Below are 25,000 nucleotides of genomic sequence, written 5' to 3'. Positions count from 1 at the left end.
AACAGATTTGTTATAAGGACAAACAATTTGCTGTTTTCAAGAGCACATGTTGATTGATTTATAATGGCCAGTTCTGCTATTTGATATTGTTGTCGTGTTTTGTAACAAGTCTGTTTTTGGTGTGATGTTCTGTCCGGTTCTATCTGTGGATCAAATTCACATCATCAACCTGGAGACTGAGGACAGTGCTATTGTTTTAACATGCTTTAATTTACTGGTTGCACATGTAAGGTTGGAAGCACATTATACAGTCCTCCTTGTCTCTTCAGATATCTAAGTTGATATTCTAACTGCGGGTAGTGCAAACACACACACACACACAGAAACACACACACACACACACACACACACACTCTCTATCACACAAACACACACACACACACACAGAAACACACACACACTATCACACACACACACACACACACACACACACACACACACACACACACATGCAGACACACACACACACACACACACACACACACACACACTCACACACACTCCATAACTCATATCACCTCTTTGTGCAAAATCAAAACAGATTTGCTATTTTTAATTTGCTGTTTTCAAGAGCAAATGTTATAAAGTTTCAGCAGACAAGGCCTAGGGGAACAACGCTATCTATTTTGTCTGCTGAAAATCTATTTTTAATGGCCAGTTCTGCTCTTTGATATCATTGTCGTGTTTTGTAACAAGTCTTAATGTTGTGTTTTTGGTGTGATGTTCTGTCCGGTTCATCAACCTGGAGACTGAGGACAGTGCTATTGTTTTAACATGCTTTAATGTACTACTTGCACATGTAAGGTTAGAAGCACATTATACAGTCCTCCTTGTCTCTTCAGATATCTAAGTTGATATTCTAACTGCGGGTAGTGCAGACTGTGTATTTGAAATGGCCAACGAAGAAAGGTGTGTCATTTTTAATATCCACCAGGCTTTATATTTTGTCTTTATTAGGTTTAGGCCTCGTGTTCTAGACAGATAGGTGAGGTGTTAGTTTTGGCTGGCCGAGATGGACTGGGGTTTGGCCGAGATGGACTGGGATTTGGCCGAGGGGGCCAGGAGGTTCAATGGGGGATCTGTAGTATTTTAGCGGTGGACTTCTTCACCTCAGAGATCAGTTTGGATTACAGGCCAGAGTGTGGTTATCCTTTAACCAGATTGCACCTTTGGGAAAAGTGTCTTTCTTCTTTCTTTCTTTCTTTCTTTCTTTCTTTCTTTCTTTCTTTCTTTCTGTGTCTTGCTCTCTCACGGCATAATCGAAACACCATCTTGCCTTTCGAAGCGAGGGCCGTTTGTCTCCGCGCGTCTGATATTCGTATTAGATGTGGTGGGAAGCCGCCGACATAGCTGCTGCTGCTGTTGCTGCTGCTCCAAGCTAGCCCACACTCTCAGGTGCACCTGAGCGTCGCCGGGAGACCCAGAGCAGGGGCCTTCTGTTCTGGACGAGTGCCTCTTGTCCAACTCTCTTGCCCCAAGAGGCCCGTTTCGGTCCAAAAACAGTTTTCCTAAAGTCGGTGGGATGCTGGATCGGGAGGTAGGTAGGGGATGGTGTGTGTGTGTGTGTGTGTGTGTGTGTGTGTGTGTGTGTGTGTGTGTGTGTGTGTGTGTGTGTGTGTGTGTGTTTGAGAGACGGTGGAAGAGGAGTGTGTGGAGGTGTGGTGCAATGTGGGGTGGTGGAGAGGGCCATCACGGGAGGCATGCCGACACACTGAACAGAGAGCTTTGGGAGGGACATAAATCTCCAGCGCTGGGGTGTGTGTGGCGCGTCTCGAGGGCTGTATTTACGAGAATGTTCAGAGCGAGGACCAGGCCCGAGTAATTTATGTGTTTTTGTGCGAGCCCTTGGACAAGACAGGTGTACTGTGTATCTTGACAAGTGACTCCCCAGCAGCCACAGAGCCCCTGTGAGGGCCCCCTCCTCCTCCTCCTCTCCCTGGAGACCCCAAGCAACAGGGAGGGAGAAGAGAGAGGGAGTGAGTGAGTGAGTGAGAGAGGAGAGGGAAGAGGGAAGAGAGAGAGAGAGAGTCAAAGGGGAAGAGAGAAGATAGAGTGAGTGAGAGAGGAGTGGGAAGAGAGAGAGAGAGAGAGTCAGAGAGAAGAGAGAGTGAGTGAGAGAGGAGTGGGAAGAGAGAGAGAGAGTCAGAGGGAGAAGAGAGAGGGAGTGAGTGAGTGAGAGAGGAGAGGGAAGAGAGAGAGAGAGAGAGAGAGAGAGAGAGAGAGAGAGAGAGAGAGAGAGAGTCAAAGGGGAAGAGAGAAGAGAGTGAGTGAGAGAGGAGAGGAAAGAGAGAGTGAGAGGAGAGGGAAGAGAGAGGGAAGAGAAAGGTGCTGTGTGTGGGGTCTGGAGTGCAGGACAGTGCTGGACTGGACTGACTCTAAGAGTGCTTCTCTGGGCATGGGGCTTTTTGTCACATGGCGGCTCTGTTGTGGTGGAGCTGATTTATAGCGCACCGTGCTGCCATCTGTCGCTCCCATCTCACTCTCCCGGGAATGGTGGTATTCCTTACTTCCGCGCTTCGCTACCTGATGAAAGGAAAACCATCCTAGGGGTTAGAGGTAGCTGTAGCAAAAACACATTAGCCACGTTGACATTTGTCTTATTTGATGCAGAAGTTGAAGCTGTTCAGAGACGCCGGTTAGTAGTTTAGTTTACTCAGTGTAAATTGCTCTTGTTACATGGGGAAATGAGACCAGATCACTCCACTGACTGTTATAATTAAGCAATACGATATAATTTAAGACCGACTGTGTTCATGTTATCATGAATAACATCAAGGCTGTGATCTGTTCGTAGACACAATCTGCAACTACAGTAGTTTGGCAGAACTAGCTGTTGTATCATACAGCTATTACCCATAGTCTTCATAATGGATCCCTGTTACAAGTTAGATAGATAGATAGATAGATAGATAGATAGATAGATAGATAGATACTTTATTGATCCCCAGGGGAAATTCAAGGTCTCCGCAGCATACAGACAACACATACACATTCTTTAACAGCAGAAAAAAATAATTAAAGTATATAATATAAAAACACAACTAAGCAATAAGGACAGTAGAAGATAAAGAATATACTAAAATACAAATTATACTAACTAACACTTAATCTAAATCAATTCTAAAAACAGTATCCACATAGTGGTGATTAATCAATCAGAGGCGCTTGCAATGACTGAGGCAGGGACTGAGCCTGTGATTCTCTGTGCATAGTAAGGTAAGGTAAGGTGCTCTATGTGAATGAGTGTCATGGTGATAGTGCAATGGTTGTCTTGCCTTTCTCATTTTCTTGAGTGAGGTTTGTGTAGTAGTTCATATGTAAAAGCTTCATTCAACGTTTTGGGTACCTCTGTTCAAACCTCAAGCCAAGAAGAGAATCTGTCTTTTATATGATATGTGGTATTCATGGACATGTGGTTTGAGTGAAGCGCTTTATCGCTTCCAGTAACTCTGGTGAAAAATTTCACAACCTGTCTTCACTCTTCACTCAGCGAGTTAACTGACTAAAGTAATTGAATAAAAGGAACCCCTGTAATTCCACTTAAATATCCAATAGTTGGAATGATTCTTCCGCTGCCTCACTTATAAAACTGTATTACAAATGGTTCCTCACACAGCAGTCAAATTCCTGCAACCAATCCATGATTCGGTACGCTGAGGTGATGACAAACTGATGTCAATCGTGTCCTCTGGAGCGTGGCATCCTCCCCCTCCTTGCCCGCCTGCCCGCTGGGGGCACAGGAGGCTTACGCTGAGGCCGGGCACTCTTGCCAGGGGCAGGCCAGCTCAGTGGAAAGGGGATTTGGGGGCAGGTCACAGGCAGGGCTCCGTGTCTGACTCAGTGCTACTACCCCTCTCGTCTGCATAAGCAGGATCATGCATATTTAACTCCACTTCCTGTTTGTGTATGTGTTTGTTTGTTTGTGTGTACTCTGTGTGATTAGTCTGTAAATATGTGTGTGTGTGTGTGTGTGTGTGTGTGTGTGTGCGCTCGTGCGTGTGTGGTGCGTGCATGCGTGCATTCGTTCATGTACGTGTGTGTGCATTGGGGTAGAGGAGGATTCTTCTCCATCCTTGGTCTGAAGAAGAGAATTTTATGGCACATATGGGACAGTGTGTAGAGTGCTTCCGTTGCAGGAACACCACACAACAATGTGCAGCTGGGAGCTTCCTTAGAGGAAGTAGGCTACAGCTCATCCCTCATTCATTTTTCAGAGAGGAGTGAGAGAAGAGAAGAAAGCCGATGCTTTTCTTGAACACAAGAAGTAGATACAGATACATTTCCTATTGCATTGTGATTGTAATAGAACAAGTTATAAAAGATACTTCCAAAATGTATGAGAATCAAACCACATACAATGTCAATGTGTAAAATGTCAATGTGCTTTAGGAGAACTTCCAGAGCTGTCGTGGTTAAATGTTTTCCGGGTGATTTTGTTACCTTAAGAACACATCAAACAATCACTTGGCTTTAAATGTATCTTAGGTAGTTGTTTCTTAGGGATAACAGTCTGTTGCCAATGTAAAACATTTCCAAAGACTGCACTCGCACTTGAACCTGAGACATTGTGTACTGCAGGGGTGATATTGCGTAACATCAGTTTTGGTCTGCGTCAGGCCGAGCGTTTCAATGTGTTTCTCGTTTAGTGTGTCGGAAATCAGATCTCTAATGCTTGTCAGGCACTGGTTATCAGTTGCTGGTGTGCGTTCTACGCCATGCTTTTAGTAATAGAAGTTTTCCCAACAACGTCTTTTCACGAGTCACTTGACCTGGTGTCTGAATGTTTTACCTCATAGCACTCACTAGCACACGTTCATGTTTTGTGTAAGTAGACCTACTACTAGTAGGGCCTATAAAATGGAGTGGAACATTGACTCTAAATAGGAACCTTAGGGAGCGTCATCATTTAATTCATGGTGTACAATAATGAATTGCAAAAGTCAGGCAATGAGCAAAGTGTTTCCTGCATGAACTAAGCTGTCGTGTGGCATGCATTGAGCATTGTGCTTAGGATCATGCTGATGGCATTAAATTAGCAAATAGATTTGGCCTAGTTATTCAATTGGCTTTAGTTAAACGAGGGTCCTTTATGTGTTTATGTGCACACTGATCCCCTGGTGGATTTTGTTTTGAAGACTGCGCTCACCTGAGTGTTTCTCTGCTCAGCACCTGACTTCAGCCCTCACTCTGGGCAAATCCTCACCCTGGGCAAAACCTCACCCTAGGCAAATCCTCACCCTGGGCAAATCCTCACCCTGGGCAAAACCTCACCCTGGGCAAATCCTCACTCTGGGCAAAACCTCACCCTGGGCAAAACCTCACCCTGGGCAAAACCTCAGTGAGAGTGGTTGGCGTCACCAGCTGTAATAACTCTCTTCTTGTCCGTCTCGTATTTGCGTCAGCCGACGGGCACGCGAGGCACGACAAACGCGTCTAAACACGCCGAGACGGGTGCTCCTGGGAGGAGGGATCTCCGGTGTCACTGGTCCACCGCGGGGCAGCGTGCCGTGGCGTAGAGCAGAGCAGGGCAGAGCAGAACGGTGCAGCTCCGACTTTAGCTCCTCTGTAAATGGGGCACAAATAGCACGCTGACGCGAGCCTGGGGGAATGTCCAACAGACGCATCGGACACAGCGTGTGTACTGTCTGGCTGCCCCGAAAAACCACAACACACACACACACACACACACACATACAGTATACACACACGTTTGCGCGCGCACACACACACACACCCCTCCTCCAAGCCACAACCCACAACCCTTAAACCCGTCAACCGCTCAACGCGTCGACAGTTTACTGAGACCCACCCATCCCCCTCCTGCCCCCTCTCTATTTGTCTAACTTACACGCCCGGCCGTCATGGCTCGGCCCGTCCTGCCAGCCCCAACGCCCTCGTGCCAGCGCCGTGCCTCAGCTGCCATGCCAGCTTCCAGCTCACCACCTTGTGAGTGTTTACACTGGCAAGGGCATTGGCACAGGGTTGAGGGAGGGCAGAGATAGCGGCACTGGTCCAATTGAGCTCAGGGTAGTATATAAGTTGGTCCCAGGTATAGAAATTTGCTATTACCATTTGTGGTACTGGACAGTATTTCAGTAAGTTATACAGCAGGGCAACATATATATTGTATAGGTGTGATGGCATGTCCTATTCACTATGGATAATATGGCAATGCACATTTATATGACATTCTTTGCATGGCTTTCGGCTATTCATTTAGATATGGCTATTTGATGAATGTCGTTGCTGTTGTGGATTCTGCTATTGATTGCAGCGTGCAGGCTTGGGTCGTGATGTGAGGTGAGAGGACCCTGTCGGCTTGCGTTACTGTAGTGGTGTCTGCGAGCGCGTCTGGCCTCTCCGATGACAGCGATGTCAGACATGAGGAGAGACCAGCGGTCTAGACGCAGTTTGGATGGCGTGGTATGTGTGATGACAGCCGATGAAGTAGCAGTCATAATAAGAGTATCTGCCCCGCTAGTGTTTCAGCTGTGGTCAGATAAAACTGCACTAGCATCTCTCTCTCTCTCTCTCGCTCTCTCTCTCTCTCTCTCTCTCTTTTTTCTAACTGTGCATGTGTGTATGTCTGCGAGAGAGAAAGTGTGTGTGTTAGGGTCCACGAGTGCGGCCTGTGTGTGTTTTCCCTGTTTTGCACATGTACTGTAGGTTTAGATCAGTGTGGGCCTGTAGCAGAAGACCCTCTCACAGTCATCAGAGACAGAATATCTGAGAACGTTCATGCTGGGGAAACCACTGTGCTGAAAGGCTTTCTGGGCCAAGTATGGTTCGTATTATTCCAAAATGTGAGCGTAATGTGGTTTTCTTTACGATAACGATAATGGATTTGCGGAGGAAGCAGTTCTCTCCCAGAGGGGGAGGCACACGGAGCTCGACTGGAATCATTTGTAAATTGTCATTATGTTTTGCTGAGGAGATCAACAGTGTGTTCTGTGTGTTTGTTTGTTTTGCCTTTCACCTTCGCTTCTCTTCTCTGCTATGTTTTTGATGCTCTCTTTGTAGCTGTCTGTAGAGCTCCCATGCCAAAATCCCTTCATGCCAGAGGTCCTTCTCTCTCTAAAAAGTGTCTTTAGCCACTAAGGATTAAGCTGATGAAAGATGTAGTCACATTTATAGAATTATATCCATTTGTCTGTCTTTCTCTATAATGTTATCCATCTGCTGCTGACATAGTGTGATGGTGAAAACTGGAGAGCTAAGATGGTTTTCTTTTTTAAAACTTTGGTTCCAGTGGAATGATTCTGGTTGTATCTAAGGAAAGGTCACTATTAATTAGGCTAATGTTTAGTCTCACAGGAGAGCAGCAGGGGTACTGAGAACAATAACTTTGCCCTGCAGAGATTCTAAAAGCTCTACGCCTCTGCCTCAGTATTGCATCAATAGTATACTGTGCGTGTGTGTGTGTGTGTGTGCAAGTGTGTGTGTGTGTGTGTGTGCGCGCTTGCGCGTATGTGCGCCGCATGTGCCGTCTCCCGAGGTAGAGATGTCTCTAAATGCTCAGCTGCTTGGCGGAATCTGGTTCGTGTTAGTCGACTTCAAAGAAGATTTGCTTTGACTGGAGTTCAACTGTGAAGAGCAGGAGTCAGGCCATCAACATGTTTTTTTACCGTGGTAAAGGTAAAGAAGAGAAGACATGGGGGGGGGGGGGGGGGGGGGGGGGGGGTGATAGTAGACGGGGCCGAGAATACTAGGAACCAGAAACATAGGAAGCAGCAGGCCTTCTCTGCACCCTGCCATGTTTTTTTTTCTTGAAAAAAGATACAGGGAGAGAAGAGGAGAGGAGAAAGAGAGCATATCACGTTCATGCCTCGTAAAAGTGAGTAAGCCGAAACAAATGCCTAAACCAACCTGGTAGCGGCAGTCTGTGGTTGAGTCATCAGCGCCTCCATCAGAGACAGGAAGACGAAGATGAGCAATCAAACATGCTTTCTCCATTTCCTCTTCTCTCACATCACCTTCCTAGATGATTCCCTAAAACGCGATCAAGGTCTCATGATCTTTTTGAGACTTGTTTGAAACTTTAGGAAACAGGCCCCGAACCAGTCCCTCGCTTTACCACACCGCGTTGATCCCCGTTGGCTCGCCAACCTTCTCTCCTTTGTTTTTCTTTGATGATATCATCTGTTGCAATATTCTTTCTCTTCCATTTTCTGTGGCTTGTGGTCTGTCCGACCTCCTGTTTTTCATAGTCTCTCCATATATTTATCTTATTTTCTCTTGTCTGATTCTGGCCCCTTTCTTCCTTTCTTTTTTTGTGTACAGTATTTTTCAGTTCTCTCTTTTTCTCCCAGCCCCCTTGTTTTTCATCCTTGCCATTCTTTTGGTCCTGTTGAATTTATGGGGTTCACATACTTAAGTCCATTGCTCAGTAGTGTCATCTTTTTATCAAACATTTTTTAATAAAGTATATCCCTCTCTTCCCTTGCACTTCTCTTCTGTCTTCAACTCCCTTTCTTCCTCCCTCACACCCCTGCCCTATGACCATCTGCAGATGTGAGTTCTGAGGGTCCAGACCTGCTCTGCCACTGACAGACATCTTAATGGCCTGTATCGTCATGGTTCAGGGCGGAATTTACCAGAAGGCGCCGCTTATCACCATAGTAAATTTGAAACTACTCGCTTTTTCCTTTCTTTCTTTTTTTTGGCCTCAGTCGTTTTCATAAAATTATCGGCCCAGTGAGCATGGAGAGAAGAGGAAGAGGAGTAGCACAGAATAAAGTGTTACGAGCTGCCCCCCCCCCCCCCCCCCCCCTCTCCTCTTTTTCCTCATCTCCCCTTCCGCATGATTCCTGTGTTGTTGAACGTTTATTGGTGGTGGTTTAAAATAGTCCTGTGAATCAGAAGAAAGCCTCTGATCCTTGCTTCCATGGGGCCAGTTCCCTCCAGCAAGATACAAAGCACTCATCGACACACACACACACACACACACACACACACACACACACACACACACACACACACACACACACATACACACACACACACACACACAAACACACAAATACACACACACACATTTACACACACTACACAATTACATATTAACCAAAATTGGCAGTTTGCAACCTATATAAATAAATAACGAATACCTCCTGCCCCCCAGATGTATTGAACCCATATGAGTGAAACCATAAAGGTCTGTCTTATGTTTCCCATAGACTGAGCCACTCTTCTGAGACTAGTGTAAATAAGTCAGTGGTGATGTAATGATGGTACAGCCAAGGTCACATGTTCCCACCATCTCACGGGGACAGCATATCTGAGCCTCGTCCTCCATGTGTGCAGTGCACACACTGTGCACTGAAGGAAACCTTGAGCAAAACGAGGAGATGGTAATTGACTGCCTTAAAGACCCACAGAAGGAAAAAGACAAAAGGACCTGACCCTCACCATCCGCTCGGAGCAGTGGAGCCCCACAGCCCTGCTGCTGAAGCAGCCCCATGAGGGCTAAACTTAGCTTTTGATGTTCAACAGCAGCAAACCAACTTGAGTCACGTCATGTATGATCCACGCCAAGCTTTTCACCCACGTCTGTCGCCAGCCCCAAAGATGCCTCAGTGTAGCTCAGAGAACATTGGGGGTGATGTGGCACATATGGCTACAGTGTCCATACCACATTCGGGTCCAAGCTCCCTCAGGGAACCCGGCTTTGAGTCCGACCCAGGGCATATCCCGATCCCATCCCAACCCATCCCTTCACTGTCCTGTCAGATTAAAGGCACAAAACATGTTTGTCTCAGTGGACTCATTTAAATATGCGCAGTACAAAGTCACTCAATGAGCAAAGTGTCCCATGGATGAACTCGAGGTAGATCGATTAATCGGTCGTCCAATTTTTGACATGTTTTACGTTATCGGCATTGGCCGCTATTCAAGTATATTAAGCTGATTACAGGCAGGTGCATCTGTGGGCAGCCCAGTGTTATTGTTGCTGTGGACCACATGTGATGCATACTGACCTTTGTGTCAGTTAAATTACCAGTAGACTCCAGCCAGAAGCCACTTTTGGAAGAGTACAACAATGTATAGTATAAGTATATTTACTCTTTTGATCCCGTGAGGGAAATTTGGTCTCTGCATTTATTCCAATCCGTGAATTAGTGAAACACACTCAGCACACAGTGAACACACAGTGAGGAAGCACACACTAATCCCGACGCAGTGAGCTGCCTGCTACAGCGGCACTCGGGGAGCAGTAAGGGGTTAGGTGCCTTGCTCAAGGGCACTTCAGCCGTTCCTACTGGTCGGGGTTCGAACCGGCAACCCTCCGGTTACAAGTCCGAAGCCCTAACCAGTAGGCCACGGCTGCCCTCATGTTGTTCCTGGGAGAAAATGGAAAGTCTTAAAGTCTTAAAGTATCATCATGCAAATAAAGGGAATAAACAACGGAAAAAAAATCGGCCATCGGCTGACCCTGATTTCTAAAGATTGCATCGGCCATAGAAAAACCCATATCGTTCGACCTCTAGCATGAACCAAAGCTATTGTGTGGCATGTGGGAGCATGCAGCTGACCCTCTGATGTTTGTGCTAAGGATCTTGCTCATGGCATTAAATCAGCAAAAGGATTTTGCTTCATTCTTAAATAAGGTTTAGTTTGACTTTGGACTTGGCACTTTACCCCGCCATTTAAATGAGAGCCCTATGTGTTCTTGTGACCTGAGAAGGTAACCTGAGGCAGCATGCTGATATTGTCTAGAAGACAGTGGGGAGGAGGTACAGTATCAGTGTATGTGCCTGCTGTGATGCTTGTGGGGTGCCTGTGGGTTCAAAGACAGGTGGTGAATATTTTGGTCCCGTGACCTTTCCACAGTCTGCAGACATTTGGTAGACATTTTTGTTTTTGGTGGTTAGTGTTCCTGGATGTGAGTGTGTCTTGGTGTATCGAAAAAGAGAGCTCCATTTGTGTGTGTTTGAATGCGTTTGAGTATGTATGTACTGTATATGTGTGTGTGTGTGTGTGTGTGTGTGTGTGTGTGTGTGTGTGTGTGTGTGTGTGTGTGTAGGAGAGGATATAATACAGTCCCATCTAGTGTCTGAGGCTCAGCAGGAGGAAGAGGAGTGTGTGGAGGTCCCAGGGCTTCCACAGCTGCTGAGCAGATGACACACACTGGTCAGCTCAGCTCAGCTCCTCAGCCACACTGACGGCCCCTCTGTCAGGAAGAGAATGAAGGACACACACACACACACACACACACACATACACACAGACACATACACACACACACGCACACACACACAGACACACACGTGCATGCACCAAGTCATCTACAGTACACACTCCACTTCTCTGTTCACATGTATGTTAACACAAGCATCAATATAAACAGTATACACAGACAAATAAATGCACACACACACACACACACACACATTCATTCCTATGTCTCTATGTTTTCATGCATGCTCACAAACGTGAATCTAAACAGTCCACACAGACAAACAAATGTACATGCAATAGTCATGCAGGCACACACACACACACATGTAAACAAAAGTAGGAATGTGCCTTTCAATATCAACAATGACACGCTTGCAGCCTTCCTCCCCACACACACACACACACACACACACACACACACCCTCTCCTTCCGCTTTCTGATCATTTGCTCCAGCCTTGATCCATCTTCTCATCTGAGGCCAGCAACAATGACACACTTGCAGCCTTCATCCCCACTCACACTCACACACACACACACACACACACACACACACACACACACACACACACACACATACATACACACACACACTGAGGCCACCCTTGATTAAAGTCCTCTTTAGTGGAAGGAAGATGAAGTGTGTTAGGGACAAAGAGTTAGTGTTAGAGTTAGAGTAAACCTAATCACAAATGTCCACGTTGGCCAGTACAGTAATGAAAGAGACCACAGAAGAAAGCCATGCCATTTGTTTTCATCCAGCACAAGGTGTTCCTGTAGCCATAAAAGCTCTAAATCATTAATTGTCTGCTCATTTTGTAGAGGCTTGTATTATGAAATCTTCATTAAAACTTTTTCTTTTGACTTCATGCAATTATCCCATCTTTGTGAAGTGTGTTTGGTGTTAAAGGAAATGCTGCTGGCAGTGGTAGCGTCAGTGTCTTATACCACAAAGGGGCTCAGTGCCCATGGGATCCAGATTTGGGTTCAATTAGGGCCCCCCAAACCCACTCCCCATCTTTCTCTTTCTTACCTATTTCCTATCCTCTCTTCACTGTCCTGGCTAATAAAGGCTACCCCCCTTTAATGATCAGTGCCATGCTGTATGGCACTGATCATTAAAGAGTTGTCTTCAATAATTATAGTCCCTTGGGCCTCCCCATGCTGTATGGCACTGATCATTAAAGAGTTGTCTTCAATAATTATAGTCCCTTGGGCCTCCCCATGGACCCCCCTTTGTGGCTCAACTGTTTTGAGTTGCGGGGCTGCACATGGGTTTGTCCAGATGTTCATCAGATCCTACTTCCTCTACATCAAATCAATAAACTTGAACTTGTCATCAGTGCAACTTTTAAGAGAGCATGAAACGTCTCTCAAGCCATTCGTAATAAAGAACAAGTGCCAGAACAGACCATAATCTTTGGTTTGGCAGGGCAGAGCTCATCTGCAAAAAGGAAGCTTTTCTGCCAAAAAAAACCCCATCCTCATCGACAGTGACCAATAGGTGGCAGAAGTTGTCAGTAGGACACCGAAATTAATGAAATTCCATACAGAGAAAAAAAAGAGACAGGATATAAGAAAAATAAAATGGTATAAAGTATTTACTTTAAGTATTTTCAAAGCATATTACATGACCACAACTCAGGCAACGTAGAGACAAGTGAAAAGTGAGGGAGTGACGTCCTAGTTTAAATCAGTGCATGAACTTTGACTGGCCCTTACTGGCTTGCTCACTCACTCACGGCTTGTGACGTCACTGCAGCAGTCGATCTACGAGCTGAGAGGGGAAGCCACACTCGGGCGGGGTGGGCAGGGGTCTATAATAAGACCATACGATTGTAATGTGTCATAGACACAGAAGTTTCCTGAGAGAAAAGGGAAAGACAACATAAGGATGACGGTGTCCGTAATGAGATGGCCGGCGCATGCGGTCACTCACCTCTCCCGCCTCGGGCCACGCTGGCTTCGGCTCTTATAAGCCTGAGCCATCCATCGGTGTGTGTGTGTGTATGTGGGGTGGGTGTGTGTGGGTGTGTATGTGTGGTGTGAGAGAGAGAGATGACTCACGTCATGAGCATGTAGGTCCTCTTCCTCAAATTACTTACACTAACAAATAAAGTTATGGTGCACTGAAGCTTGTTTCTCGAGCGGATATGCACACCCAAATTGCTGTGCAGAAAAAGGAAACCATATGTTGGGGCCATAAATTGGAGGTATTTGAACACCCCCTCCAAAATACACACACACACACACACACTGTTGGGTTTTTGTAGTCTTAATACTTAAAAACACTCATGTCGTATGCAGAGGAGGAGTGAGTGAGAGAGAGAGAGAGATAGAGAGAGAAAGAGTGACTAGTGTGTTTACTCTGAGAAACGATAGAGGTAGATAGGAGAGAAACAGAGTGAAGAAGAGTGGGATGAATTATGTGCGCAGGCACAGAGGACAGATGGGAAAAGAGCGAGAAACAAATAGAGAGAGAAAAAAAGAAATAAAGAGCGAGAGAGAGCCAAATAAACACAGAAAAGGAGCCCTCTTAGTGAGTGCCGAGTCTAAGATACAGAGTAGAAGACAAACGTGACATCCACTGACTGTGGCACGGTGGTGAAGGGATCCAGCACTTCCCCTTATCAGTGTGAGGATTAGACTGGTTCACACTCCACCAGCCATTTCCACTGGAGGAGACAGAATTGGATGCTGTTATTATCTCATACTGTCATAACAAAAATAAATACAAATAAAACAATAGGTTTGTACAGCAGCAACTGCTGCAACTAACAAATTGAATGCAAGTGGTTCTTGGTCCTGGTTTTATTGTGTAATGCACAGAAACATTTGTTCCTTACGCAGTACTTGAGTTTGGTATGATCCACAGATCCCTACACTTTCTGTCTCGATTCACTACTCCTGCACCATCTGACTTGATGCCTGTACTGTACTGTATTCAGCTTTTATCCAAAGCTATTTTCAATAAAGATTTGATTAGTTGCCATATGTATGATCACCGGAAGTCAACTTCATGGTCTTGGTGTTGCTGTTTGCAGCCTGCTTGATCGATCGTCTATGGGAACACTTATTCCTCTCTCTCTCTCTCTCTCTCTCTCTCTCTCTCTCTCCCTCCCTCTCTCTCTCTCTCACTCTCTCTCACTCTCTCCCTCTCTCTCTCTCTCTCTCTCCCTCTCTCTGTCCCCCCCTCTCTTTTCTCTTTTGCCCACCTGTTTATATTTGAGGTAGACTGACCTGGCCCCCTCAACTCTCAGGCCCATGTGTTGCGTTTTGCTCACGCTGGTGCTGATCCGAGAAGCCGTAAATCCCTCATTCTATGTTCGGTCCAATGTTTTAGGAGCGTGCAAATCTCATTTTTACGTCCTAGGAGAGTCTCCCTTCAAGAGGGATGCGGAAGGATTAAGTGGAATTTTTGCGGTTTATTTGTTTTTTTCAATCTCTCGCCTCACCGTTTTGCGTCATTGAGATGTCCCTCTACGCACGAGCAGCCACTACATACCTCAGCAAAACTTTAAGCAGGTTGATTTCCGTTCACTTGTATCCTCTGGTAGGCAATCGAAGGTTGTTAATGTGTTTCCGCTGTAAAACATGTCTCTAAACGTGTCTCTAAAACGTGCATTACCTCCAATATTCTTTTTTTTTTGTGACCAGAATGATGTATATCTTACCACACATAACTCTTACCAAGACATTCATTTCATTTTGTGTGTTCATCTGGTCTGAGCTCGGCAGGACGAGCAGTTTCTTTTCCTTTTGATCAGATCAGATGCGGTCCAGTCAGGTACAGATGCATTCCGATCCTGGGTTCTGATCCGGTCAAAGGTGTGTGGGGACTCCCTCTGAGCCCTCCATCTCTCTGCTGCTCTGCTTTGGGCTGAAGTAGGTCAGGCAGAAACTGAGTGAGTCGAATATGGGATCATCAGTCATCAGGCTCCCACCAGCAAATGGAGTATTTATTACCATATTATTACGGACGAATTTACGAGCTTGGCTCTTGCCTGCATAAATGATCTACTTGCCTCTTGATTGCATCATTTGCCTTCCACCCTGAACCCTTCCTCTATTAGGTCAATGTTTCTTAAACGTTTTCAGACCAAAGACCACTTCTCACCACCTAACTCCCTAGATATCCTGAAAAAAAAAAACAGTAGGCCTACTTCAACAGTATATTACACAATACTCACTGAAACATGAAGACTTGAAGCAAGTGATTGTTATGTCAGAGGATTAAATTTTTTTAACTGCTGTCTTGACAGTTGGATGCTAGTTATGTAGTACGTGTAAACTGGTGTAGCTACATAGAGTCATAAAACTTTCAGCTTGTTGAAGTCTGTCAGGACTATTATACAGACAATTCAAATAATACTGTTTGGATTTACATAGGAGTTGGGTCAATATTGCAAACAAACCATCTATGTGACTCGGAGCCACTAGGGATAGCTTGCAGACCACACTATGTCCACTTACCACTGTACTAAGCCAACCTCAAGCCGATCCCTTCCCACTGTTTAAAGGAAGCTTGCCCTTAGCACCGCTGCCTTGCCTCATTACCTCCCTACTTACTTACTTACTGCTAATAAGTATGTGCTGCTGTATAACACATTCCCATGACAACAGTGGCTTTCACTTCATACCCCGGGGGCTCACTCTCATATTTATCTAGGGAGTGTGCACAGCCAGTCATTCACGGCTGCTGTTTCAGAGTTTCGATGTTAATTGTGGTATGGTGATGACTCCTAATCCTCTACCCTCCCTCCCTCTCCAGGTGCCGACCACATAAAGAAGTACTGGAGCCGCTACTACCAGGGCTCGCAGGGCGTGGTGTTCGTGGTGAACAGCGCGTGCTCACCGGCTGAGCTGGAGGCGTCACGGGCGGAGCTCCACCTGGCGCTGCAGCACCCGCAGCTGTGCACGCTGCCCTTCCTCATCCTCGCCAACCACCAGGATCAGCCGGCCGCGCGGCCCGTGCCCGAGGTCAGGAGCTTTACTGTCCAGATACCGAGGGCGGCGGGGGGATGGGATGAGGGCGGGTGGGGGGGGGGGGGGGTTGTGTTTCGAGAGAGCGTGGGAGCATGGAGCGAAACAGGTAGATCAAAAAACTGAAGAGAAGAAGTGTGAGTAGAGAGAGAGAGAGAGAGAGAGAGAGAGAGAGAGAGGCATGTGTGTCTGCTCTCAGTCCCACATGTACCTCATGCTGATCCTCCTGCAGGATAACAGAGTTTTGTTATGTTGGCTTCCTTGCATACACATTGGATGAATTGTTTGTGTGTCTGAAGGGGAAAGCATTTCTGTGTGTGTGTGTGTGTGTGTGTGTGTGAGTGGGTGGGCTGAGGAGAGGCCAAGCCAGTTGTTGCCATGCTGGAAAGAGTTTGTTGTTGCGACCCTGAGATGATGACGGCCCCTCTTGCGGGGGCTTTTGTGAGATACGAGACGTAAGACCAGAAATGTGGGACACGCTCACTCTCGTGTGCGTCCGGCCCGGCCTACGTCCATGCCCTGCTCCCTGCGTCACGCTGTTGATAAAGGATGTTCTCCTGAGTCCACCCACGGCCCCCTTGGCCCCTTTTCATCCCCACCGTGCACCCCTATCCTGCAGAACCCCCAAACCCCTCAACCCCTATTTTACCCCCCCCCCCCACACACACACACACACACACACACACACACACACATCCACTCACACACACACACATCCACTCACACACACACACCCACTCACACACACACGCACACTGAGATGGAACCTGGGTGGAACGGCACGGCAGGCGCCGAGTAAACACAGCGTGACGTGACGTGACCGCCGCCGTGAGTAATGGCCTCTTTCCACACAGTGAGAAAACCCAGGAGGCGTGAATCAGAGCCGAGCAATGAGAGAGAGAGAGAGAGAGAGAGAGAGAGAGAGAGAGAGAGAGAGAGAGAGAGGGAGGGGTGGTAGAGGGAGAGAGAGAGAGTGGGAGAGGGAGAGTGAGAGGGAGTGTGGAAGATAAAGATGAAAAGACAGAGAAAGTTTCTGAAATAGAGAGAGAGAAGAATAGAGAGAGGGATGCTGAGATATAGGGCTAGACAAAGAGAGAGAGAGAGAGAAAGAGAGAGTTTTGCTCTGATAAGAGTGGCACTTCTCTTTGATGAGCAACACACAGCTGGCATGATGTGATAAAACACTGTTGTCTACATAAGCAATCCTCATCCCTCCTCCCTCACACACACACACACACACAGACACAAACAGACACAAACACACACACACACACACACACACACACAGACACAAACACTATTTCTCTGGAAAGGAAACAGGTACAAGATACATCATGCTTTCTATTTAGGTCACTGTCTGCAGGTGTGTTTTATTTTCTTTTTTTTTTGCAAAAATGTTGCAACAGCATCCAAGTTCGCCGCTATTTGTAAACATGAAGAATGTGGCCGTAGTAGTTTCCAGGGAGTCCGCCACCGCAGACTGCACAGACTAACCTCCTTAAGATCACGACCCGGGAGCGCATCGGAGCGCGACGCCACAACCTTGGCAGGAAGTGCTTGGGAGAGTTTTGAACGTCCTTCAGCCTCTTTTGCCAACGATACAGCGAGCATATTTGTGGGAAATGGGTGCGCACATCCAAAATATATTTTCACAGGTGCCAGACAAAACATGTCAGAGAGAGAGGGAGATGGTCTGCACACTGTACATGAGCGCCAAGAAATTTAGTCTAAAAAGGCAATGTTTCGATCTCAACAGATCTTCATCAGGATACCGCAAGCACCCTCACACCCACCAGCTCCACCCCCTCCACCCTTGCCCTTCTTCAGAGCCAATGTTCCCTGTAAACAACGCCTGTCTGTCAGGTTGCCATTGGTATCTCATTTAGTTTTGTGCTTGCGCTGGCATCCATTTGGCCCATAGTCTCCACGCAGGCAGTGTCCTTCTCAAGAAGCAGCATTATTTTACACTCACTTTTAAACCTGTCAGCATTTTATTTTTATCTTTTTATTATTTATTATAAATGTCTTCACACACACACACACACACACTCACACACACACACACACAATCTCTCACCCACCCACACACACACACACACACACACACACACACACTGTATATATATTTCTTTTTTTTGGCAGCCCACTCTTCTTTTGGAATCCATTCAGGCAATGCTCTTTGGCCCATCCTATTGCACTGTTCTAATTCATTTACCTCACTCTTACCTTCTTACAGTACCTCACTCTAACCCCCGCACACCACCCCACCCCCCCACTCCCCACCTCTCCTAGGCTTAATGCGCTAATAAGTCGGCGACTGTGCCTATATCCGACGCGGGGAAGACACTGGTGGACATGCCAAGGAGAGTGAGTGTCTGAGCCGACCGGTGCACAGACTCCAGATTTAGCTGAGCAGGAAGTTTTTTTTTTGTCCTGTTCCAAAGGCTAATCCCCCTGCTTGTCGACATAGCAGGAAAGCCAAAGACTATAGCGTCAGCCCTTGAGACCAGTGGCCATTGAGGGCAGGGGAGAAAAAGGAGTGATGGTCGGTCCTGTGGAACGCTGAGAGGAGTTTGGACGTTGTTCATGGCTGAAGTGTGAAAGGAGAGAACCCCCCCCCCCCCCCAAGAAAAAAACAAAACAAAATGCATTGTGATGCGCTGGAAGCCTGGTGTAAAGGATGGAGATTCAGGGAGGGTGGTGTGGTGTGGTGTGGTGGGTGGGTGGGTGGGTGAGTTCCCCCTGCTGGGTTGGTCCCTTCCTGGTTGGTGAGAACAGATACCCCACAGACACAGAGTGTGACACAGGCTGATGCTGGACCAGCAGGAGACGAGCAACACGAGCAACGAGCAACACTGTTCATGTGTAGATCATGCCCACACTCACAGAGTCAGGCCAGCACACACACACACACACACACACACACACACACATACATACACACACACAGACATCCACAAACATACACACACAGAGATGCACATTGTGCAGGTGCCCACCCTAGACACTGTACAGCTTGTATGCATCCACTCAGACACACACTGTTATGGTCTAGGGGTAAGGCCACAACAAAATAGGGAGTCGAGAGGTTGGATCTTTAACTAAAATATGGATTTATTAACCAAACTAACCAAATAACAAACAAACAGTGTGAGGTGGGTCAAAGTCAGTCATCAGTAATGCATGGATGTTGTGTGTTTGCAATGTGTCTGAGTGCAGTGTTGCATGTCCAAAACCCAAAGTAAGAATGGCCCTGCTAAGGGGAGAGGAAGCAGTCCTCTTATCAGGACTCCAGTGTACAGGTGCAGCTCATCAGCTCGTTAAGTCCTAAGCACACCTGAAAACAAGTAGTCAATACGCAGAAGGCCTAACAGGCCGTCACGCGTACACACACACACACACACACACACACACTGAAATGGTCAGATAGGCTGGTGTGAAACTGGTGGTCCCCTCCTCATTTGTCTGTCTTGAGTGTCAGGTTATGTTTTTGGCTTGGTGACACCTGTGGTCGTCTGAGGGGAGGAGGGGGAGAAGAGGGGATCCAAAATGGACAGAGCGATGAGTGGCAAGAGGAAGAGAAAGTGAGACTCTGTGTGGGATGTTATGGCTAGCCGCCTTCACACACACACACACACACACACACACACACACACACACACACACACACACACACACACACTACTCACATCATTCACATCACTATCGTGTTTCAAAGGGGATTGTGCCACATACGAGGAAGTGGTTACTGTGATCTGCCGATTTAAACCACCTGCCAGGCAGCGCTGACCACAGACATGTCCACTGACAGGCTTGTCCGCTGCAGTCCAGGACCCCCCCCCCCCCCCGTGTGTGTGGTTAGTTCACAGTTCTGCTCCATGCACATTGATTAGCCCAGTCTATAACTGCCAGTGTTGGTGTGTGTGTGTGTGTGTGTGTGTGTGGGTGTGGGTGTGTGGGCCAGCCAACGCGTTCTGCTCTAATGCTCTCTGTATGTTGCTCTGTACTGTATGTAGTAAAGCCTTTGGGGAGAGTGTCTGGCTATTGCACAATGTTCACACATCCCCTGTATAAGCTACAACAGCCGTGGCGGCGGTGGTCTGCACGTCCATCTGGGAGCCGTTGGGAATTAGCCTCACCTTAGGCTCTCTCCTCAGTCTACCCCACTTCGCTTTCCTTCGCCTCACTTTACCTCTCCTCAGCTGCTCTGACTGCTCGCTCCACGCTTTCTCTCTCTCTCTCTCTCTCTCTCTCTCTCTCTCTCTCTGGCGCGCATGTGTGCGTGTGCGTGCGCGCCTGTGAGGGACCGTGCCCTGGTCATCTAAGGATGCAGCTTTGCTCTGTGCTGCTCTGCTCTGCTGGCTTCTGGAATGGCAGAGACACACACAAGCACACACACAGACACAGACACAGACACAGACACAGACACACACACACACACACACACACACACACACACACACACTTATTCAAGCACACTCACACACAGTGACACACACTCCTCCTACCATCCCCCCCCCCCCACACACACACACTCTCATTAGTGGCTGGTTACAGCCCATCAGTAAGATCCACATTGCTTCTCAGCCTGTCATGTTTCTCCCCTGGCTATTTTCATAGGGCCTGTCCGTGTCCGGACAGTCGACTTGCCCCATCTACCCCCTCTTTGCCCGTCTGCCAGCCTGGACGTCACCCCCCCCCACCCCCGCCTTGTTCTCTGCCCGTTGCCTGGCCCCTGACAGCTATTGACCCCTGTTAGCTGTTTGCAAACACGTGCTGGGGATCCGAGCGCGTCTCGGCGGACCCACAGGCGCTTTGCCTTTGATTTGCGCTGTCTGTCCGAGGGCTCGTGGTGTGGTGAAGGGCGCCCAGGGAGATGGCCCTGATGAGGATGTTGTTATTGCTGTTGTTTGTTTGTTGTTATTGTTGACGAGGGAGGGTGCATGACAGCATGGCTCACTGTACATGTGTGCAGGTCCTGTGCACGCAAGTGCTGCCTACACACACACACACATTGCGTCGTCATCCTCACACAGACACACACACACAGACACACACACACGTTTGTCAGTCCATCGCAAGCGATAATGACAATGCCTGCAAAGGGGATGGGGGGAAGGGTTGGGGTCGGGGGTGGGGGGGGGGGGGGGGGGGGGGGTGGTACTACTGTGTGTAGCTGTAGAGTCCTATCCTGGATCTGCATATCTTGCCGCAGGTGTGCCATGTGAGGACTGAGTCAGGAGATTGAGGCTGTTCTATGACAGCAGGAAGGTGTTGTTGCTTCAGCCGCTCAGTCCGTTGCTGAGTGTGTTTCTCCTCTAGATGCTTGACCCCATCATTGAGCAGGGAGCGCCAGCAATGGCGATCCATTGCACTGACTTCAAGGAGTTCAGGCTTGATGTTGCTTTTCTTCAGAGTTTCTTTTAACTGGTCCTTATAGCGGCGTTTTTGCTCACCAGGTCTACTAGCTGCTGGCAGTTGTCCATAGAGGATCTGGCGGGGTAGCCTGTATGCAGTGCTTCGGATTACGTGTCCACCCACCTTAGTTGTCTCCGAACAAGGACTGCCTCAATACTGGAGGATTGAGCATGCTGGAGGATTTCAGTATGGGGAATGCGGTCTTCCCAGCTGATTCCAATGATGTGAAGGCATTGTGTTGAAGGCATTTGATGTGAAAAGCCTCAAGTTGTCTAATGTGACACACACATACAGAGTAGGGTTTAATATTTTTTCTCGAAAATTAGATGAATCAGATCCTGGGGAATTGATATTGGCCTACATCACCCCATTGCTCACTTCGTCTCCTGGGGAATAGATGATCCATTTCTGGGGAATTTTTTTTGTTTTGTTTTGTTTTGTTTTTAGCCCAATGTATCGACATCATTCAAATATACGTTCCCAAATCCCAAACTGACATTTTTTATATTATTTGTATCAGGGCAAAAGAGCACAGTTTATGTCCATCATCAACACAGTTTGTGCAATGATCAATTTTGCTGCGTGATCAAGTGAGCTGCGTGCGCGACATCTGCTGCAACGCTAATTATGAAATGCCAGGTGGATTGTCTGTGACTTGTCTTCTGAAAATCTAGGCAACCCTTTTAAAACCAATATTTTACAGAACTCCATTATGAAAACTAACAAAATCTGCTAAAGTAGGCCTAAACCATTGAATTATTACTAAACCATTCTTTTAAACGAAATCCATTCTGTGGCTGTTGAGATTTGTATGCGGCTGCAAACAGGAATAATCACACAAGGTAAAATATTTCAAATATTTCTTTATTAGGGCATTCATTCTCACCTTGCCTTTCTTTCTTTTTTTCTGGAAGTGTGCTTCCAAGAAGCAGAGAGCGTCGATAGATCTCTGCGCTCAGGCGGTTTCGGATTTTCGTGACATTGGTCGCAGATAGAAAGTGCTCTCTCCGCCTCCACGGATGTAGCCTGAATAGTACTAGAGCTTCAAACAACTGTTGCGGGTTGGGTGGTCTCCTGTTGGTGGCCAAGAAGAGGGCCTACGGTAGGCCTACGGCACCGTCGCCTGCATCAACGTTACTGTATGACAATAGACGTGCTCTCCTTGCGTTTTTTATTTTAGTTCCCATTTCATAACGTACGGAAACCTTTCCCGGGAATCGTGAAAATAGTCTAGTCAGATTTCCCGGGATTAAACCCTAATACACAGACACACACACACATACACACACATACACAGACATACACACACACACTATTCATGCACCCACACATAGATTACAGTTCTAGAAAAGACCGGAGTTCCTATTGCCTTATGCTTTCAGTGCCTCTCCCTTTCATGTCAAACTGTAAGAGTCTGAGTCAGAGGAGTGGATTGTTTGTAGTCATATCTGCATGGCTGAAACTAACCTGTAGGCTTTACAGGTGTGCTAACCTGCCTTTGTGTGTGTGTGTGTGTGTGTGTGTGTGCATGTGTGCATGTGTGTGTGGGTGGGTTGGTAAGATGAGGAGCAATCCTGACTTGTAACCAAGCTCACATGAAAGGGGAAAAGTTGCACCATCGGAAATACTTCACATTTTATTTTCAGGATGTGGGAGGAGGAAGAGCTTTGCTTTGTGTGTGTGTGTGTGTGTGTGTGTGTGTGTGTGTGTGTGTGTGTGTGTGTGTGTGTGTGTGTGTGTGTGTGTGTGTGTGTGTTATACTATGTGTTTTTTAAAGTCTTTCTCTTCTCATCTGTTAACATCTGTCTGTACCAGTATATGTGTGTGTGTGTGTGTGTGTGTGTGTGTGTGTGTGTGTGTGTGTGTGTGTGTGTGTGTGTGTGTTCATGAAGCAGCAGTTGAGAGTAGTTGTATGTTTATGACACTCAACATGTATGTATGCCTATATGTGCTTATTTATGTTCCTCTAACTGAGTGCATGCCGTGCATGTGTGTGTATACGTCTGACAGTATCCTTGCATGCAAATAGCGTTGCGTGTCGGTCTGGTCTTGACGCGTTCACATCCAGGGTCGGTGGGTGCGTGTGTGTTCGCGTGTGTCGAAGGCATGTGGGTGAGTGTGGAAGAGGAGCTCGCGTGCACCGGGTGAGGACGTGACGGGTGGCGCGTTTTGCAGTACAGTAGCGCTTGAGCTTTGCGTGCGCTTGAGCTTTGCGTGCGCTTTCGCGCGTTTGCGTGCGTCCACGAATATATGGGTGTGCATTTATAGTTTGTGTGTGTGTGTGTGTGTGTGTGTGTGTGTGTGTGTGTGTGTGTCTGTGTGTGTGTGTTTGTGTGTGCGTGTCTATAAGTACAGTGGACCCATCAGAGCAGAATGGAATGAGAACAGAGCTCAGGAGCCAGGACTAGAGCTTTGGGATTTGGGATATAAAGTGACATTTCTCTGTCTGATTCTCTCTCTCTCTCTCTCTCTCTCTCTCTCTCTCTCTCTCTCTCTCTCTCTCTCCCTCCTTCTCGCTCACCGTCCCACTCGCCCCATACTGAACCCTTAGCCTCTGAAGAGAGCGTCTGGACCTACATTCCCCCCATCGCTCTCTCTCTCCGTCTCCCTCAGCTCTGTCACGCAATACACGATCGAGCGCAGCGATGCGATGTCACCAAACCATGGCTCCAGAACCACTCCACCATTCACACGCTATACACGCAGCCCGAGCCGCGGTAGCACGGCACATCCCCTCGCACGCCACACCAACCGACAGACACCCTTTAGATAACAAACCTACAGTTGCAGAGGGGGAACGCTGTAGTCTGTCCCCTCTGAGGTAATTTACGCACTTCATACGAGATGCGAAAATGGCTTAACTGGCCACAGTGTGCTTTTATGGGTGTAAGTGCGCTTTATATAAAAATGAGGAGAGCCGAGGTCATTCTCGTCAGCAGTTGATGCGGTTGTTACATAATTTGAGGCAGACCGAATTACAGTGCAGCGCAGCATTCAAATTCTAAAGCACCACAAGCATATCTTAGTTTGCACATGTATCTTTTGGTTTGACCTTATGACCTTATGGTCTTTCAACGAGCTGAGTTATCCTCACCTGCCTCTCGATGACTGTATCGGGGGGGGGGGTGTGTTACACTGAGTTACAGCCCGTTCCCTGGTCACGATGATGTCTTTTTTTAGGGACTTTTTTTCTTCCCTTCATCTTTCGAACGGCGTGTGCCGTCGTGAATAATGCACGCGGCTCGCGTCCGACGGCTTCTCCTGTAGGATCGGTCCTGCTCAATATTAAATGAAAGTTATGCTAAATGTATCTGGGTGCGTGTTCTGGGCCAGAGTGGTGTGCTTACCAGTTGGAGGGAGCTGCGTCTCCGGTCTAAAAGCCCAATTAAACACGTGTCTCCCACCCCCCAAGCCCACCCCCAG

General features: G+C 47.4%; 1 protein-coding gene across 2 annotated transcripts in view; it reads left to right on the top strand.

Moving 5' to 3' along the window:
• The window catches only part of arl15a (ADP-ribosylation factor-like 15a), a 146,641-nt gene that overhangs the window by 52,251 nt on the left and 69,390 nt on the right, over nt 1-25,000 (top strand). For both annotated transcript variants that reach the window (XM_042101082.1, XM_042101081.1), the window contains one exon: nt 15,948-16,156. In XM_042101082.1, coding sequence (XP_041957016.1) covers nt 15,948-16,156 — 209 coding nt within the window. The remainder of the gene's footprint in view (nt 1-15,947; nt 16,157-25,000) is intronic.

This window comes from Alosa sapidissima, chromosome 8 (assembly GCF_018492685.1).
Source record: "Alosa sapidissima isolate fAloSap1 chromosome 8, fAloSap1.pri, whole genome shotgun sequence".
Lineage (NCBI taxonomy): Eukaryota > Metazoa > Chordata > Actinopteri > Clupeiformes > Clupeidae > Alosa > Alosa sapidissima.
The sequence above is the reverse complement of the archived record's forward strand: the minus strand, read 5'-3'. Positions and strand labels throughout refer to the sequence as shown.